This window comes from Tursiops truncatus, chromosome 7 (assembly GCF_011762595.2).
Source record: "Tursiops truncatus isolate mTurTru1 chromosome 7, mTurTru1.mat.Y, whole genome shotgun sequence".
In the NCBI taxonomy this organism is placed as follows: Eukaryota; Metazoa; Chordata; class Mammalia; order Artiodactyla; family Delphinidae; genus Tursiops; species Tursiops truncatus.
In genome coordinates, this window is record NC_047040.1 from 9,365,131 (window position 1) to 9,383,774 (window position 18,644).

The window sequence follows — 18,644 nt, forward strand, 5'->3', positions numbered from 1 at the left end:
GGGCAAGTATATTTTGCTTGTTCTGGTTTGTTTTAATTTATAGTAGATTTTAAATTTAGATAGTCAAGTCTATCAGCTCTTTGTTTCTTTTCTTCCTTTTTTACATTTTATTGTAATCTGTCAATGTTTTTTTAATGGTGTGAGGAAATGCTTGAATCCAATCCACCCCACCTTCTCACCCCCAGTACAAAATTTGTCTGCAAAGTTTTGATAATTATTTATTACTGAGTAATAAAATTTTATGAAATCTAAAGGTTGTAGCTTTCTGTTAACATTGTCAAAGCAGGGATTTTTTAAGCCAGCATTAATTATACAGGAAGAAATAGATTTGTATTTTGCTTAAAAAACTATTTCAAAGGGATGGGATACAGAAAAACACAGAAAGAAAATAGATATCCCGAGATTGTCTGTGTTAATATTTTGATTTTTATCTGTCTTTATCTGTTATTTTTTGGGAGGGGGGAGAATCTGAGTTCCGTGACCAGTGATTGAACCCGTGCCCCCTGCAGGGAAGTCCCTATCTGTCTTTAAAATACAATTTAGCATGTAGCTGATTACACTGTAAATACTTTTGGATCCTACTTTTTTCACTCAGTATCCTAACAAACATCTTCTCTTATCATTATGATTCTTTTGGTAATTGTTTACAGATGGTCACATGATTTGCTGAATCAGTGTGCAACATTTTTCACTATTAATTTTCATTTTTTGGATAGTTAGATGGTTGCAGTGGGAAAAGTTTTCGCTTATGCTTAAATGTTTGCAATTTTGGCATCTCTTAAGAGATATGTTCCCAGAAGTGAAATTGCTTGGTCAAAGCGAGTTTTTTATGGTCAACTTATTTCACATAAATTTTTTTCTCCAATTTACTTATCACCGTCAGGAAGAAGAATGCTTTTTCTCATCATTCTATTTGTGTTATCTCCATTTTGCATTTTCTTGCTAATTTGATCTGGAAAAATTGCATTGATTTCATTTTATTGGTGTTTCTATAGTAATGAGATGTTAAACATTAGAAAAATAGGTTTAAGGAGTGAGATCTGAGTGAGAATACTTCTTGATGTAAATGTACTAATAAGTTTTCATATGTTGTTAATCTTCCTTTGAACCACGATACAGGAGAACTGAACTTCTAATTTGTTCAGCTGAGATTAGCCCCTCTTCTTTTTTTTTTTTTTTTTTTTTTTTTCTGTGGTACGCGGGCCTCTCACTGTTGTGGCCTCTCCCGTTGCGGAGCACCCGCTCCAGACGCGCAGGCTCAGCGGCCATGGCTCACGGGCCCAGCCGCTCCACGGCATGTGGGATCTTCCCGGACTGGGGCATGAACCCGTCTCCCCTGCATCGGCAGGTGGACTCTCAACCACTGCGCCACCAGGGAAGCCCTAGCCCCTCTTCTTGTGTAATGATTTCCCTCAGTTCTTCACCCATGTATTTTGAGTGGTAGTTAATTTTTTCCACCGTGATCTTACTCTGCTCCTGGCTCCCCATTGCCTTTTGCCAAAACTGGGAGAATCTGCAGTCTTCATTTATTCTGAGCTCAGTGATGGGACTGAGGTGGTCATATGATCCACGCAGGAAAAAACTGAAAGCTTTTCCCTTTCTGGTAGCATAGGGAAGATGTGAATCTGAAGTTGCCAACTGCATGTTTCCTGCCTTATGGAAGATGATGGACAGTCAGAGAAAAGCAAATATATTAGAGATTATGTGTGATCAAAGTTCTGACTAGTTTCAATTCCTTAGTTCTTCAGAGCTGTATTGACTCTTTTCTCTAGACATGCTTATTTAACTATTTGGATTCTGGAGGTATGTGTGCCTTATTTTAATAAAGCCTCTGTTTTTGGCTTTAGAGCTAAAGAGTCCTGCCTTGATGTACTTGCAGTACAAACTCAGTATAAGATTGTATTCATGGGGCTTCCCTGGTGGCGCAGTGGTTGAGAGTCCGCCTGCCGATGCAGGGGACATGGGTTCATGTCCCGGTCCGGGAAGATCCCACATGCTGCGGAGCGGCTGGGCCCGTGAGCCATGGCTGCTGAGCCTGCGCGTCCGCAGCCTGTGCTCCGCAACGGGAGAGGCCACAACAGTGAGAGGCCAGCGTACCGCAAAAAAAAAAAAAAAAAAGATTTTATTCATCCATTTGTAGAACACCATGGTAGTAAGCACCATGCTAGACGGTAATTATAAAAATTAGAGTAGAATAGCCTTTGTCACAAGCAGTTTCCAATTCAGTAGGGGAAATGGGCATGTAGGTGGTTATTAAAGTCAAGTGAGAAACATTTCTAGTGATGACCTCATTGATGGGGCTTTGAAGGCTGAAGAAGCAGTTGTAAAATGGTACGTGTCAGCCATATTTGTCTCTGCTTGAGATGTGGAATCATTAGTTACGTGCAGAGTGGATTTGATTTCTCATTTTTCTGTGTCTCTTGTTACCTTGCTCACAAGTAGTAGGTGTTCAGCAAATACTAGTGTTGAAATCAGGAGATTCACTTCCTTGGCATTTTTAGGCACAGATATGTGACTTTCTTTTACTGAAATTGTCATGAAAAGGTCATTGACTGGAGTGAAGGCCAGTTGAAATAGGGCCTGGTTTAAATGGGCTATGCAACAAGGTGCCTGGATTGTGCTACAGTAACAAACAGCTCCTAAATATTAGTATAACAATCTAACCACTAGGAAACTTGTCCATCCTGCGTTACCTGCAGGCTGTGCTCTGTGTCCGCACATTCAGGTATTCAGGTATCACTGCTGTGGCGGCAAGAGAATATGCTGACTTGCTCTCTGGCTGTCCAAGGCTTCCCTCAGAAGTGATCCATTTCCACTCACGTTCCTTGACCAGAGCAACTTACACGGCTGCACATAACTTCCAGGTGGTTTGGCAGGTATCATCCTACTGTGTGTCTGGAAAGAAGAGAAATGGAATATTTGCAAACAGCACCTGGTAGCTATCGCAGGCTGTTTAACACCATTTTAAAATTTTTATTCTTGCTCCCATGTCTGCAACAAACCGTTTATTTCCCTAAATTCCACTTAGGGCAACATGGCCATGCAGTTGTGTGTTGTTCTCTTCATTCTCCTACTTAATTAACCAGTATGGGTGCCTTTTAATTTTCGTCTTTAAAATTTATTTATTTATTTATTTTTGGCTGCGTTGGGTCTTAATTGCTGCATGCGGGCTTTCTTTAGTTGTGGCGAGCAAGGCTACTCTTAGTTGCGGTGCGCGGTTTTCTCATTGCGGTGACTTCTCTTGTGGAGCATGGGCTCTAGGTGCGTGGGCTTCAGTAGTTGTGGCACGTGGGCTCAGTAGTTGTGGCTTGTGGGCTCTAGAGCACAGGCTCAGTAGTTGTGGCACATGGGCTTAGTTGCTCCACGGCATGTGGGATCTTCCCGGACCAGGGATCGAACCTGTGTCCCCTGCATTGGCAGGCGGATTCCCAACCACTGCGCCACCAGGGAAGCCCTGCCTTTTTAAATATTCCTTTTTTGGTGTTCCTTCTGTCTCTTTTTTTATCCTGACCTTTGCTCAGTCAGATGGAAGCGCAAGCTTCCTCATCTTTGGGAGGAGGAGAATGAATGTTAAGGGGAGACAGTGTGATGTGACAATGATGTCATTGTTTCTTAGGACTAAATTGAAACCACTTTAAAAACCAATTTATACTAGAGTTGGCCCAGTAACTTGTCACTTGCTCCTTTCAGTAATGGCAAATCTTACTGCATAATTATGCACTTTGAGTTTCACCCAAAGAACCACATGTGCACATGCTTTTCCACTTTTTGGGCTGCTTTGATAATGCTCAGAAGGCTGGTCTGTCCCATCAGGCCTTGTGCTGGGAGGCAAGATTGACAGTGTTACGTTCAACAGTGGCATGGTTGTCTTGGTCTAAAGAGGAACAGAGGCTACTTTTTTCTAGGTAGAAGTTATGTGCTTTGGATTCTTAATAGTATCCATGTTAAATTATTTCTTGGACCAACAAAGTAATATTTTATATATTGTATAATTTTCTCTGCATTATATATTTCTTGCTTTAATCATCAAATGTGAAATTTTGTCCAAAAGTCACTTCATAAGCTTATTGGAAACCTATAAGGCATCAGCTGCCATAGATTATTTCATATCTTAACTGACGATTTGCTCTGATTCTCCTGTCCCTCAGTATTGAAGGAGTCTGATGTTCCATACCACTTTTTCCAAATGCTTTCTCAGTCTCAGAATGCTTTCCTGGAGTATCAGTGTGACTAAAAAAATAAATATATGCAAATGTTTCTTCAGTAATTGTACAGGAAGTTTCAGTATCATATATGGAAGGCTATTGCTTTTGAAGCAGGAGGGAAAACGTGATTTTTTTTCTTCTATTTTTCTCATATAGCATCTCCAAAGCCTTAAGCCATTTATTTTGACATATACAGTCAGGAACAGAAATACCAGCCTGGGTAGGGAAAATTTAATAACTAGATACTGGCTTTTTACTTTCACCACTAAGCCCCTAGATGTAACAGTGGTGTTTCAAATTTAGGGATTTGGAATACCTGGGCTCAGTCTCACCTTTCCTGCCCAAGGCCTGGGTGATTTTGGGCAAGCCTCCATTCTTACATCTTTAAAATGGAAATATACCTGCCTCTGGTGTCATTTGAGGATTAAGCTAGATAATGTCTTTAAAGAATCAGTATAAAGCTTATCACATAATCACACCTTTAAAATTATTTATTCTGTGTTTTTGGGTTTCTTTGTTTTTTTTTTTAAATTTTTTACTCTTTTTTTTGGCTGCGTTGGGTCTTTGTTGCTGCGCATGGGCTTTCTCTAGTTGTGGCGATCAGGGGCTACTCTTTGTTGTGGTGTGCGGGCTTCTCATTGCAGTGGCTTCTCTTGTTGCGGAGCATGGGCTCTAGGCACGTGGGCTTCAGTGCTTGCAGCACATGGGCTCAGTAGTTGTGGCATGAAGGCCCTAGAGCGTGCGGGCTTCAGTAGTTGCGGCGTGTGGGCTCAGTAGTTGTGGCACGTGGGCTCAGTAGTTGCAGCACGTGGGCTCAGTAGTTGCGGCACGTGGGCTCCAGGGCTCACGGGCTTCAGTAGTTGTGGCACACAGGCTTAGTTGCTTCACAGCCTGTGGGATCTTCCCGGATCAGGGATTGAACCCATGTCCCCTGCATTTACAGGCGGATTCTTAACCACTGCGCCACCAGGGAAGTCCTCTGTGGTCATCTTAATACATTTTTATGCAGGTATTTATAAAAGCCAGTGCAGTTCATGAGATAGTATCGTATCACTAATCTATCACTACTCACTAATTTACTTTTATTATCTCAGTGTTTATATCCCTCACCCAACTAATTTATTTGTGAAAGGTGGGGGCAAAAGTAAATTGAGCTGTGAGATTCCCTTTGGGTGTGTGGGCATCTTTTCCCATGGTTTTTGTTTGTTTATTTAAATATGAATTTTATTTATTTAAAAAAATACAGCAGGTTCTTATTAGTTGTCTATTTTATACATATTAGTATATATATGGTTTTGATTTTCAGTCCCTCTGCCTTTTTTTCTTTGCATAATAACTTAAAGTTATTGTAGTTTATTCACCCATTCTCAGTATACCCAGATTGTTGAACATATAAAATTTTGGCTTTGCATGTTTCCAACCCTGTTGTTAGTCTCTTATTCCAAGCTATGATTAAGAACAAAATCTTTCCAAAAGGCATTTAAGCCCTAGCCTGTCCTTCCAACCTTGTTTCCTAATGTGTCTCTGTGCTCAGGGAAATTCATATCATTTGCCAGGTGCCAGGTGGGTTTTAAAATTTGCTGCCTCTCTGCCCTTGTCTATGCTGCTTTCAGCGGAACGCTCTTTTTCCTCAGCTTTTCATTCTTCAGGGTGTGGTTTAAATGCCATGGGGTCTATAAAACCTGTATTTTCCCGCTAAGAGTAATTTCTCCCTTTGTTGTGAACTTTATAGCACTTGGTAGATCTCTTTGTTTTATGAATTCTAACCTCTTTGAGGACGGGACACAGTGTAGTGTGTTGTCAGTATTTATGTGCCCTGTCGTGACTTGCATATACTTGAGTTGGGAAACCAAGTAAGTGCAAGTATGAATTGAGTAGCTTGGCACAGTAGTTCTCAACTCTATTCGATCCAGTGCTCCCAGTCTATAATGTGTATCATATAATGTAAACATCTTTATTTTGATGCTACTTTAGTATCTTGAATTAAGTATATAAAAAACCTCCCTCCACAGTTTAGAAACATGAATATAATAATGTACAAGCATTTTACAAAGGTGAAAATAAACAAGTAAAAGGAAAACAGTTGATAACAAAATAACATTATTTCAGTAGGTAAATGCGGGTACTTGACAGAAGATGACACTATATTCAGATGCTTGCATCTGTATTTGAATTTATTGAATGTGACAGCTGCAACAACAGACTTAAATGCTGTAAGCAGCATTTTCATTATAAACTTTTCCAAAATGATGCATGACTCTTGGTCAAGCTGCAAAAAACAGATACAGTCTTTTGTGGATTCCCATGCATTCCTGCAGAATCTAAGTATATAGAGAACCATGCAAAACAAACCTAAACTGAGAAATTATAAACCTGTTTTCCCCTATGTCATGGCCAGATTTTAAGTTTTTTCATAAGGTCTTCATATATTATCAAGGCTATTCGAAATATATGGGTGATGAGACAGTTTTTCACTGTGTCTCATGGTTCTGTGTATTGCATGACATCTTCTACCTCTAGTCCTTACCTGCTAAAAATGCCAACAGCACCACTGTTCCCCAACATACTGTTTCAAGATACTCCCCAGAGGAGGAACCACAACTGTTGTTTTTTTTTTAAACCACTGCTTTTTAAGATAAATAAGGAGTTCTAAATTACAGAATTATTTGGGCTAGCATTTCTCCATAACTGAACATAGGAACATTGGTCAGACTTACTCAGCTTCTGTCTTGTGACTGAAATAGAAACTAGTATATTTTACAGAGACCATTAGTTTTTTTTTAAAAGTGGTTTAAGTGAACTTTCCACTTTGATTATTGAAAATCAGGGGCTTATTTATAATATGCATTTTATAGCGTTACAAGCAAAGCATTTAATTTTTGGAACACGAAGCTATAATGTTATAATTCTGTATGTAAAATATAAGAGCATAAAAATGTCTGTATACACATGCACAAACAAATTTGGAGATATAATTAAGTACCAAATTATTTATATTTGGTAATATGTACATATATTTGAGTTGTATGTCTGGCATAGATACTAATTTCAAAAAAATCCAGGAACTGTAATACAAGGAATTAACTAGCTCCTTGTAACTAGCCACCTTCCTCATTTTGTCTAAGATTAGAATAAGAATACTTTTTGCTACAAGGTTTTGGCCTCTTTTAGATGTCCTTTGGACTAGAGATGGTTTCTAATCTTTAAGACTACCAAGTCTGATCTTTAAAACTACCAAATTAAGTATCTAGAAGGGACAGTCACCACAATTTGAGTATCTAGAAGGGACAGTCACTACAATTTGCCTAAAAGTCAGCAAGAGGCGTGTTTGAGACTTGCTTTCAAGTTAATGTTGAAAACCCATAACCCAGAGTTGATTATAGTATGCTCTGTTTGCAACCTGGGTTTCTTTAACATGAGTTGGCACACAGGTACTTGGTAAATAGGAAAATGATGTTAGTATGATGTGGAAGTAGTGTCAGGTCATAGGCAGTTTTTCCTATAGTGTTAATATATGAACTGGTAATCTATGAAGTCTTATGAAAGACCTGGAAATAGTGCAGAAATGCGTTAAAGAAATCATTTAGTGCAAGAAATAGCTAGTTCAAGTGGCTTCCAGAACCACCACACTTTCCACTGGTAACACTCCCAGGAAGCTCAAAACCATTTACTCCTGTATTTATAAAGAAAGAAAATGACAAAAAGGGAAGTCTCACCCAGAATTGTATTTTTAATTTTGTCAAAGCTGGTCCTGAAAGAAAACGTCTTGAAAAATTTACACTTAAAGGAGAAAGTACAAAAATAAAACTCTAATGAGTGGACCAACTGGGATTATTGGTGCAAATGTTAGTGAAGGTTTAATCTTTTATTAAAATTGATGACGTTTTTGTTAGGACTCACACTGCAAAATAACATAGGTTTGAGTGCTCTGTTTCCAATCTCATTTTCACCATTAGTCCAGTTATTTTTAGTGGGTGATTTTGCAGAGCATGAGATTTTTTTTTTTCCAGCAACATCCATAGGTTGATGTCGAAGCTCCTGAATATACTTGTGCCCCCGCTCCATCCACCCACCCAACGATCTTGGGCTGTAATTCACTAAATTGGCTCCTTCTGGTGCTACTTAAGAGTTTGTCGTGAATTTTATTGTCTTGTTCTTGCAAATTTGATTTACAGTGGATATAACTTTTACGGGTCTTAAAGAGATTATGTTTTTTAATAAAAATTAATGTTAAACAATAAGGTTTGATAAATGAGGGAGTTGGTAAAATGAGCTAAAAGGCATCAAGACTCGTTCAGTGCTGAATGCTGTTATATTCTAATTGGCTGTTCTAATTGGGCATTATTATTTTATGGAGATTTCCTTACAGTATCTGAGCATTAATAATTTATAAATGGGCATGATAAAATAGAGTCCCACTTTGGGAGGGCCCATAGTTACTTATGGTGACCATCTGGTTGCTTACTCCTCTTGTGGTAAGTCAGGGGTTGGAAAACCCATGGGTCAAATCCAGCCTACTGCCTGCTTTTGTAAATAAAAATTTGGTTGGAACATAGCCATGCCCATTTGTTTATGTGTTGTTTATACCTGCTTTTGTGACACATAGTACCTCCCACAGAGCTGGAAGTATTTTACTACCCTCTACAGAAAGTGTATCAATATTAAGATCATGCTAAACAATAGTCAGAAGGACATAAATGGTCAGTGTTTCATAATATTTAAAACAATTTTTTGACAAGGCCTCAGAATATCACACTTAAAAATAATTTTAGGAAAGGTAGAATTAGATAAGTATGGGATTTAAGCCAGTTTTGTGAGCCTCACTTTCTCAGATGATTGGATACTGTTTTCTTTCTGTTCTTTTCCCTCCCCTCCCCCTTTCATACATATTGAGACTTTACCTGCTAAATTCTTAAGTTCCTTGAAAGTGTTAGTAAGGACATGAAAAATGCAGGAGTGGGTTTGGGTGGCTATAAAGTTAGATGTATTTTAAAACCAGAGGACAATTTATTTGGGTCGAGAAGAGGAGGAGTGCTGCCTCTGCAGTGGGATCAGCATTAGGTTAGTGTTGGCCAATTTCTGTCAACAACGAGACTTACTTAGGAATATGTTATGGTGTTTTTTTTTTTGTTTTTCTGTTTTTATTTTTAGAGGGTTGACATTTAACTACTTAACTACTTGAACGTTATCACAAAGTTGTCTAGCTTTGAATGGATAAGGTTTTCTTTTAATATGATTTTTAAATTTTCAAGGAATACAGCAATGAATATTTTAAATTTTATTATGAAGTGAAGTAGAAATTGATTCAATTAAAAGATTAATCTATGGCAAACTTTACAAAAATAAGAATGTCGAGAACCTGAATGATGTAATTTATAAATATGATTCCGTGGATGTTAAATTGTATACCTGAAAACAACATTTTACCTCCCTTTTTAAAAAATAACTATGAAATGATTTGCAAATTTACTCAATCTTATTCCTTATTTTTTTAAAAAAAGTAGAACTCTCATATCTCTTACTAGAAATATAACAAAAACAAAAGCAAGTCCTAGAAACTAAATCTCTCAAACAAGAAACTCATGGGATAAAGCAAAATTTCGGTCTGCCAATGTAAGAATATCTGGGAAAAATAAAAACTAAATCACAGTATATAAAACTCTTATAAGGTTCAGCTTGGATACACCCAGAGAAAATATAACATATACCATGGGGGGAAAAATCATTACTAAAGCAAAGACTATGACACACAAAAGACTATATAGGTTACTAGAGTTTTTTAGTAGTTGATCTAGTTAAATCTTTAGAAAGTACTATTCTTTTATGGATTAAAACCTTAAAAATGAAAATGATAGTACAGACCCAAGAAATATTTACTTTCATTGAGAAGCTAATGCCATGTCTTTTTTCAAGAATCCAGTGTTGAGTTCTTCTGCAATAATGAAAGAAAACAATAAAGATACTGAGACCAGAAACCTTAGATCATCTTTTTGAAGAGATGGTAGAACACGTATGATATGTTAAGAACTGTACGGCATCCTTATATGTTCAGTTAGAGTTATCGTGTAAGGCGTTCAGTGACTCATTTCTGAATTCCTTTGAGATCATTTTCAGACTGAAGGCCTTTAAAAGTTTTTTTTTTAACAAAGTAAACAGCTTTGGCATTAATGGAACTTTATTATTCTCATTAGAATATGCTCTTTTATGTTATTTACATGAAGGATGGATGTTGGCTGTTAATTACATAAATTGCATCTGTTCCGTTAATATCTCACCTCTGGAACACCAACTTTTCTGGGTATATATTCATGCGTGCTCCCTTTTGCTTGTGTAAATCTCATGTGACCTTTGCCAGAGGTTAAACATCTAACAACTGAAAACAGTTTCTTCATGTCCCTCAAACTTGCTCTTAAAACAATGCTGGCATAAGGATTTGATTTATTATAAGTATAACCCAACCATGTATCAACGGTGCAATTGTTTTGAATGTGTTTGGAATATTTTGTTGTAAATTCTTTACCTTTTTATCTAGGACTTGGTTTTTTGGTGTACTTCAGCTGGTTATAAAAAAAATCTTAACTCTTGGGTATTGAGGGGGTTGGTTCTAAAAGGTAATTTCTTTGGCCAGATTATTTGATAGAATAATAATTTAATCATAGAAATATTTGGGGAAAGGGTAGAGTCAATAATGAAGAATTGGGAAACTTTTTTTTTTTTTTAATGAAAAAAGATTTCAGTTTCAGCGTTGTATTTGCATCTCATTTTCCTGATAGATTTCTGTTTTGGTTTTCTGCTGACAGGTCACATTTAGGGCAGGCAAAACATAAGGGATATAGCCCTCCTGAGAGTAGAAAATCTAATTCTAAGGCACCCAAAGTGCAGTCTAATACTACTTCTGAACTGTCAAGGGGACACCTTTCTAAAAGGTAAATCTTCACATTGCTTATACATTTTTCAAGGCAGAATTATTTGCATTTGAATCATTGCATAATATTAAAACGTACCAGGTTATGCCAAAATGTTACGATACATGTTTTCATTATTATCCGGGTATAACTTTTAGGATTAATAGTGAATCACCTCTGCAGTGATGTCAGCGCAGCATACCCCAGATAGTGCTTTATTCTCCTTGATTAGAGAGCTGCGAGTTTCTCCTTTTGCCTAACAAACCATTATACGCATCTGAAATGCCATTTTAAATCCAGTTTTTCTTAGTTTTTTTATTGTCAGAGCCACAGGTCAGTGATGTCTTAAGATCTAATTGATAGGAGTCTTTGGAAAGGAATGTGACTGTAAATATTTGATACTACAATATAAAACTTTCTAACCTTCATTTTGAAAGTGTGTATGTTAATGCTTATTTATTTTAAGCTTTGACAAAGAAGTTGTGTTTGTAAATAGAGTATCGGTATTGTAGTTTCAACTGGTTCTGAACTACTAAGTAAGCATTCTTTTTCTTGTAATCCTAATTCTTGTTTTATGATTAGGGGAGTTAGTGTCAGTAATCATTGGGCTAAAGAATTAGCCTGATCTTCTCATATTTTACCATCCAAAGTGTCACTCCCCACCCCCACCCCTTTTTTTCCCCTCATTTTTGAACCGTTTGTGAGCCTATGTTTATTAGTTACTGGACTTACCAGGAAATTTTTTTCACTTAAAAAAAAATCTTATTTCCACAGATTTGAGAAGTTAATAAATAAGTATTATATGACAGGTTTAACGATGGCAGGCTGATATTAACTCTTGTTTTATCTAACCTCTTAGAAGCTGCAGTTCATCATCTGCTGTCATAGTCCCACAACCAGAGGATCCAGACAGAGCCAATACTTCAGAAAGGCAGAAAACGGGGCAGGTGCCTAAGAAAGACAGTTCTCGAGGAGTGAAACGCAGTGCTAGTCCAGACTACAACAGGACCAGTTCTCCTAACTCTGCAAAGAAACCCAGAGCACTTCAGCATACTGAATCTCCCTCAGAAACAAGTAAGCCACACAATAAGTCAAAGAAGAGACATTTAGACCAGGAGCAACAACTGAAATCTGCACAGTCTCCATCAACAAGCAAGGCTCATACCAGGAAGAGTGGGGCCACTGCTAGTTCACGGAGTCAGAAAAGAAAGAGGACAGAGAGTTCTTGTATAAAGAGTGGTTCTGTGTCGGAAGCAGCTGGTGCCGAAGAGAGATCTGCAAAACCTACCAAGCTGGCTTCAAAATCGGCCGCCTCAGCCAAAGCTGGGTGTAGCACCATCACCGATTCTTCTTCTGCTGCCTCTACTTCCTCCTCATCTTCTGCTGTAGCCTCGGCCTCCTCTACTGTTCCACCAGGTGCCAGGGTGAAACAAGGGAAAGACCAGAATAAGGCCAGACGTTCCCGTTCAGCATCCAGTCCCAGTCCAAGAAGAAGTAGCAGGGAAAAGGAACAGAGTAAAACTGGTGGCTCTTCAAAATTTGATTGGGCTGCTCGTTTCAGCCCTAAAGTTAGCCTTCCTAAAACAAAACTGTCTCTTCCAGGGTCTTCTAAGTCAGAGACATCAAAACCTGGACCTTCTGGATTACAGGCCAAATTAGCAAGTAAGTTTACTCAAAAGATTTTTTTTTTTTTTTAATTAAACAAAATTTCTCTGGGTTTGTCAGGAGGGATCAGGTTTTCAAGGTAGTCAGTCTGAGGCAGTTTTAGATTTATTACTATACCTGTATCTGTACACAAAGTGTATAATAATTGATACACAACGTTTAGTTTTATGGAGATAGATAAGAAATGCTCCCGCCTTATTACTAAATTGTCATGTTTTAGTATCTTTCTTTATCTTTGCAGCATTTGCTACTTCTTTTCTTTTCTTTTTTTTTTTTTTTTTGCGGTACGCGGGCCTCTCACCGTTACGGCCTTTCCCATTGCGGAGCACAGGCTCCGGACACGCAGGCTCAGCGGCCATGGCTCACGGGGCCAGCCGCTCCGCGGTATGTGGGATCTTCCCAGACCGGGGCACGAACCCGCGTCCCCCTGCATCAGCAGGCGGACTCTCAACCACTGCGCCACCAGGAAAGCCCGCCACTTATTTTCTAATGTCAGAGTAGGACAGCAAGTTGGTTTTTCTCCTATAACCAGAAACAAAACTGTTCTAGTTATGAGTTGGTCATGACCACAGTTGGAGATCAAATGCTCTTTTTTGGTATTGTACATTCTTTTTGTTTTTTAAATAAATTTATTTTTTATTTATTTAGGGCTGCTTTGGGTCTCTTCATTGCTGCGCGCGGGTTTTCTCTAGTTGCAGCGAGCGGGAGCTACTCTTCATTGCAGTGCGTAGGTTTCTCATTGCAGTGGCTTCTCTTGTTACGGAGCACAAGCTCTAGGCGCGCAGGCTTCAGTAGTTGTAGCACGTGGGCTCAGTAGTTGTGGTTCGCTGGCTCTAGAGCGCAGGCTCAGTAATTGTGGCGCACGGGCGTAGTTGCTCCGTGGCATGTGGGATCTTCCCGGACCAGGGCTCAGACATGTGTCCCCTGCATTGGCAGGTGCTTTCTTAACCACTTTGGCACCAGGGATTCTAACACTGTGTGTGAGACCACTGTTCCACACATTCTTGATGTGTGGAAGCCCTGAGCTAAGTTATTAGAATAAATGTACCCTAGTATTAATTAAACTTTATTCACATGTAATATTTTATGGCCTTTAAGGAGCTTAGACTAAAGATGAATACCTCTTACATTCATTGCGCTGGGCTCTGGGTCCTAGGTAAATGGGAAAGAAATTGCCTTCTTGAAGCGTATAGTGGAGCAGAAAGAACTAATGTTTGAGAATAATACATTCAAGCAAAGAAACAAACAGTAGATAAGAGAAAGGCATCCTGAGGCACTTTTCTCCCTCTTTTTTCCAAAAAAGACTTCTTCAGGAAGCCAAATGTTAACTTCATTAGAACTGGTTAAAAATTGTGGTGACCCTCTTCAATTACATGACTACTGTAATGATGAAGTGCTTTTTTTTTTTTCTATTTTGAGAAATCTAAATGACGCAAATACAGAGAACAAAACAGCACTTCCTATGGTTTTCAGAGCATTTAATTTTTGTAATATTTAACCAAGAAGCTTGTTTTTGATCATCTTTTCTCCTTTTGAGCCCACAAAGACAATTTCAGGTCCACATTTTGATAGGGCTAGAATGTTTTTTGGTCTTTGGAAGACTTTATATAGTGTCTACTAGTATTCTTGTGAAAGTTTAATACTGAACCAGCCTAACCTAGTGTTGAATCAGAGCTGTTAGCTCTGTTTAGTTTAATTCTACAATCTATAAACTATTTTCAGTTGATTCAATATTAGCAACATTTTGACAAGAATACTAGTAGACATTATTGTAAAATTTTGTTTAGCCTGTATCATAGGGTTATTGTGAAAGTAACATCTCTTTCTCTTAAATTATAGAATTTGTTCTATTTGTTATTTTAAATATGCAGTATATCTGTATAAAATCTTTTGAATGTGATTATAAATATCAGATAAAGATTAAGATTGGTATCCTGCAGTCAAAAGGAAGTAAAAGGTTGGGTAAAAAGGGACACAGCCGTTTGTCCATTGGTCCAGACAAGGTTTTCTTGACAATTGGAGTTATTTATCTCTGCTTTTATACCTCTTCCTCTGTCTACTTTTAAGTGCATCTGTATTTGCGTGCTTGTGTGTCTCCATCGTGTGTAGTAGCTGTGTGATCTCCACAGTCAGTGGCTCAGGTTGAGTTTACAGCATAGTCCGAGGGATTCACTCTAACCCTTCCAGCCTACCTCATTTGAAGAGCTCATCTCTTTCAATTCTTATTTCTAGGAGGGTCCTGGCACAGGTGAGAGCAGATTGCTCTTTTTTTTTTTTTAATTTATGTATCTTATTTTTGGCTGCATTGGGTCTTTGTTGCTGTGCACGGGCTTTCTCTATTTGCGGTGAGTGGGAGCTACTCTTTGTTGTGGTGCGCGGGCTTCTCATCGCGGTGGCCTCTCTTATTTGTGGAGCACGGGCTCTAGGCGCACGGGCTTCAGTAGTTGTGGCACACGGGCTCAGTAGTTGTGGCTTGCGGGGCTCTAGAGCGCAGGCTCAGTAGTTGTGGCGCACGGGCTTAGTTGCTCCGCAGCATGTGGGATCTTCCTGGACCAGGGCTTGAACCTGTGTCCCCTGCATTGGCGGGCAAACTGTTAACCACTGTGCCACCAGGGAAGCCCTGAGCAGATTGTTCTTGAGTGTTGTGTCCTTAACTCTTCTCAGAGACCAGCTTTCTTTTTGTACCTGTCAGTTAGTGCAGTCTTTAAAAGAAAACCTGACCCTACCAGTGGCTGATCAGCGGGGTTTTCTTGGTTGTGAGGTTGCTCTCAAACAGGAAGCCCTGAGGGTTTTGATGCTGCCCCTGTGCCATAATAAAACCAGTCCAGATATGCTGTCATACTCACTCTGCACATGGTCGCAAACTGATTTAGTTTAAAACTCACTTCATAGTTGCTTTTCCTACTTTCACAAAATCTGTGTGTTCTGTGGTCACTAATTTCACTTTCCCATTTTCATTGCCACTACCCTAGTTCTAAGCTCTAATTATAGCCTAAGCTGTTGAAACAAGAGACGGGAACCAGCATTTGTTTCACATCTAAAAGTGCCAGGTATTTTACATATGCAGTAACATTGACTTTTCCAAAAAATTGGTGCTTGATGATAGTTATTAAGGAAATTTATTCCAAGGAGGTGAAATAACTTGCCAGAGTAACATATCTCATAAGTGACAGTTAGGATTTAAAGATGGGGTGGGTATGTGTGACTTTGAAGCCTTTGTTTCTTTGCTATGTCACTTATTTTTCATCCATGTTAGTTGTTTGTGTTTTACTGTTGCAATCTATTTGGGTCACTAAGAGATGTTAAGACCCCAGAGGAGATGAACTTTTATTTGATCCTTCTTTACTGGTATTGATTCATCTTTAGGGGTGAATATTATGTGAACCCAGGGCTTCATATTATACGATTAACTGTGTGTTTGCTTCTTTACAAATAAGTGGAAAACATTTCAAAACAAAATAATAGCAAATACTTAAAGTGCTTACAAGTGCCTGACAACTTGTAAATAGTTGACATGGATCATCTCATTTACTCCTCATCAGCCCTGTGTGGCAGGTACTGTTATTCACTTCTTACAGGTAAAGAAACTCAGGGTCAGTGAGGTCAGGTTACCTGTCCAAGGTCACAGAACTAAGAAGTGATAGAGCCAAGAGTCAAACCCAGGCCATGTGATTCCAGAAATTAGTTGTGAGAATAGGGTGCAGAGGATTGAGTAGATTGGGTGAGCTAAATCCAGGCAGGCTTCCTGGAGTCACACAGGGCAGGGTGAATTTTAGGTATGATTAAATAGTTCACTTTAGGAAAGAGTTTATGTAAGAAGGAGTACTGCAAGAGGATTGGCAGTACTTGGTAATTTTATTGAAGAATATAGAGGCAAAATGAAGTATCTTAGAGGAATCCCTGGGCTTCAAGTAATGGTATTTTGGGGAGAGAGAGCTCTTAATTTAGAGCTAAAAATCCTAGATTTGAATCCTAGTTCTGCCATTTTATCAGCTGGTGACTACGAGAAAGTTGGCAACCTTTTCGTTGTAAAATGGGCACAGTAGCTATTTGAGGAATGAATAAATATGTGAGGAGCCTTAGCATAGTGCTGATAGTACATAGGATGCGTCACTAAATTTAGGGTGCACAACTGAAATCGAGTATCTTAAGACAAAGCATTCAGGAGCATCGTTTTGAAGATGAAGGATTGATATAAATCCTAGCTACTGATCAGTTTAAGGTATAGCTGTCTTTAGATTTGGAAGAGCCTGATTTAAAGTTCTGTTGTCTTCTGGTAGTTTTGTGGGGTTGGGCAAATCATTGAACTACAATTATGATAGCAACCTAATCCCTGATCTTTGCAGAATGATAATATTCATTCTTGTGAAGCATAAATGAAAGAATGTATGTGAAAACAACTTTGTAAAATTAAAATACCATATAAACATAAAATGTGAATTGAGAACTGTTGCGATAGATTTGAAAAGCTTTTGTATGCATTAGGAATTAGTTTGATTTTTTTTAAATTTAACATTAATCTAGGGGCAGAATTAGATTCAATGGTTACAATCCATTCAGTGGGTTAGCAACTCTGGGTAAAAAAATATGTCAGTTAACTAAAAAATGGAGTGGACATTTTGTGAGATAGGAAGCATTCCAAATTGGGTAGGTTGTTTTCTTCAACTTTTAGGACTCAGTGAACCTGTTAATTAGAAGGTGATATGTCTCCTCAGGTATAGGCTCATTCTAAGATATGATTGGTCAGTAAAACTTCCTGGTAAAGGAAGTTTTTTTCAAATTGTAGGAATAACAGTACTTACATGATGCTTTGTGAAAACCCATTTCCCCATGGTCAGATATCACTCAAGGAGATTCAGGATATGCTTTAGTATATTGAAAGCTGTGAGAATTCTTACGGTCACTTCTGTTTAACCCATTATTTTATAAATCTGTTTGACCACCTATTACCTTGGGAGACAGCAGTGGTCCATGGAACACACTTTGGGAAATGATACATTTAATCGGGTCACTGAAGCAGGAAGACCTTTCCTGGTGTGCTGATTTGGCATCTGTTGAACAAGTTTCTGGTGAGGAACTAGGGCTGGCAGGAGAACTAGAGAAACAGCTGCTTTGTGATGGGCTACCTGAAGCCTGTGGCTTGCCAACTGCAGCTGGTCAAGATAGCTGTGGGACAAAGGTCACCTTGTGTCAATTGGTAAAAGTTTATAAATTTTTTGCTGCATTGGGTCTTCGTTGCTGCGCGCGGGCTTTCTCTAGTTGCAGTGAGCAGGGGCTACTCTTCATTGCGGTGCATGGGCTTCTCATTGTGGTGGCTTCTCTTGTTGCAGAGCAGGGGCTCTAGGTGCGCTGGCTTCAGTAGTTGTGGCACGTGGGCTCAGTAGTTGTGGCTCACGGGCTCTAGAGCACAGGCTCAGTAGTTGTGGCGCACGGGCTTAGTTGTTCGCGGCATGTGGGATCTTCCCGGACCAGGTCTCAAACCCATGTCCCCCTGCATTGGCAGGCCGATTCTTAACCACTGCGCCACCGGGGAAGCCCAATTGGGTTTTGAGAATACCCCAGAAAGGATAGTGTTATATGACAATTTTTAATCTGCATTAGGAAATTATTCTTGCTTTGCGTTGTTTAACCTTAGCAAACAGTCCTAACAAATTTATGTAGCATAAATGTAAAACCACTGGGGCAGTGTAATGATACAAATGATTTTTTAAAATATTCAGTGATATTTTGATGTAATATTTAAAAATATTCTTATAATATTCTGCTAATCTATCTATCTTCTCTTTAGGCTAATTTTGAAGTAATTTGACTATTTCAAAGTATGTACTGTCTTAATGGTAGAAGGTGATGGATGGCATAGACATGTAAG

At 38.7% G+C, this 18,644-nt stretch overlaps 1 protein-coding gene across 17 annotated transcripts in view; it reads left to right on the forward strand.

The window, feature by feature from the left end:
- TRIP12 (thyroid hormone receptor interactor 12) overlaps nt 1-18,644 on the forward strand; it is a 150,631-nt gene that overhangs the window by 46,146 nt on the left and 85,841 nt on the right. For 10 of the 17 annotated variants that reach the window (XM_073807168.1, XM_033859590.2, XM_073807173.1 and 7 more), the window contains exons 3-4: nt 11,006-11,131; nt 11,970-12,772. In XM_073807168.1, coding sequence (XP_073663269.1) covers nt 11,006-11,131; nt 11,970-12,772 — 929 coding nt within the window. The remainder of the gene's footprint in view (nt 1-11,005; nt 11,132-11,969; nt 12,773-18,644) is intronic. The other 7 variants (XM_033859608.2, XM_033859609.2, XM_033859611.2 and 4 more) reach the window with 2 other exon arrangements.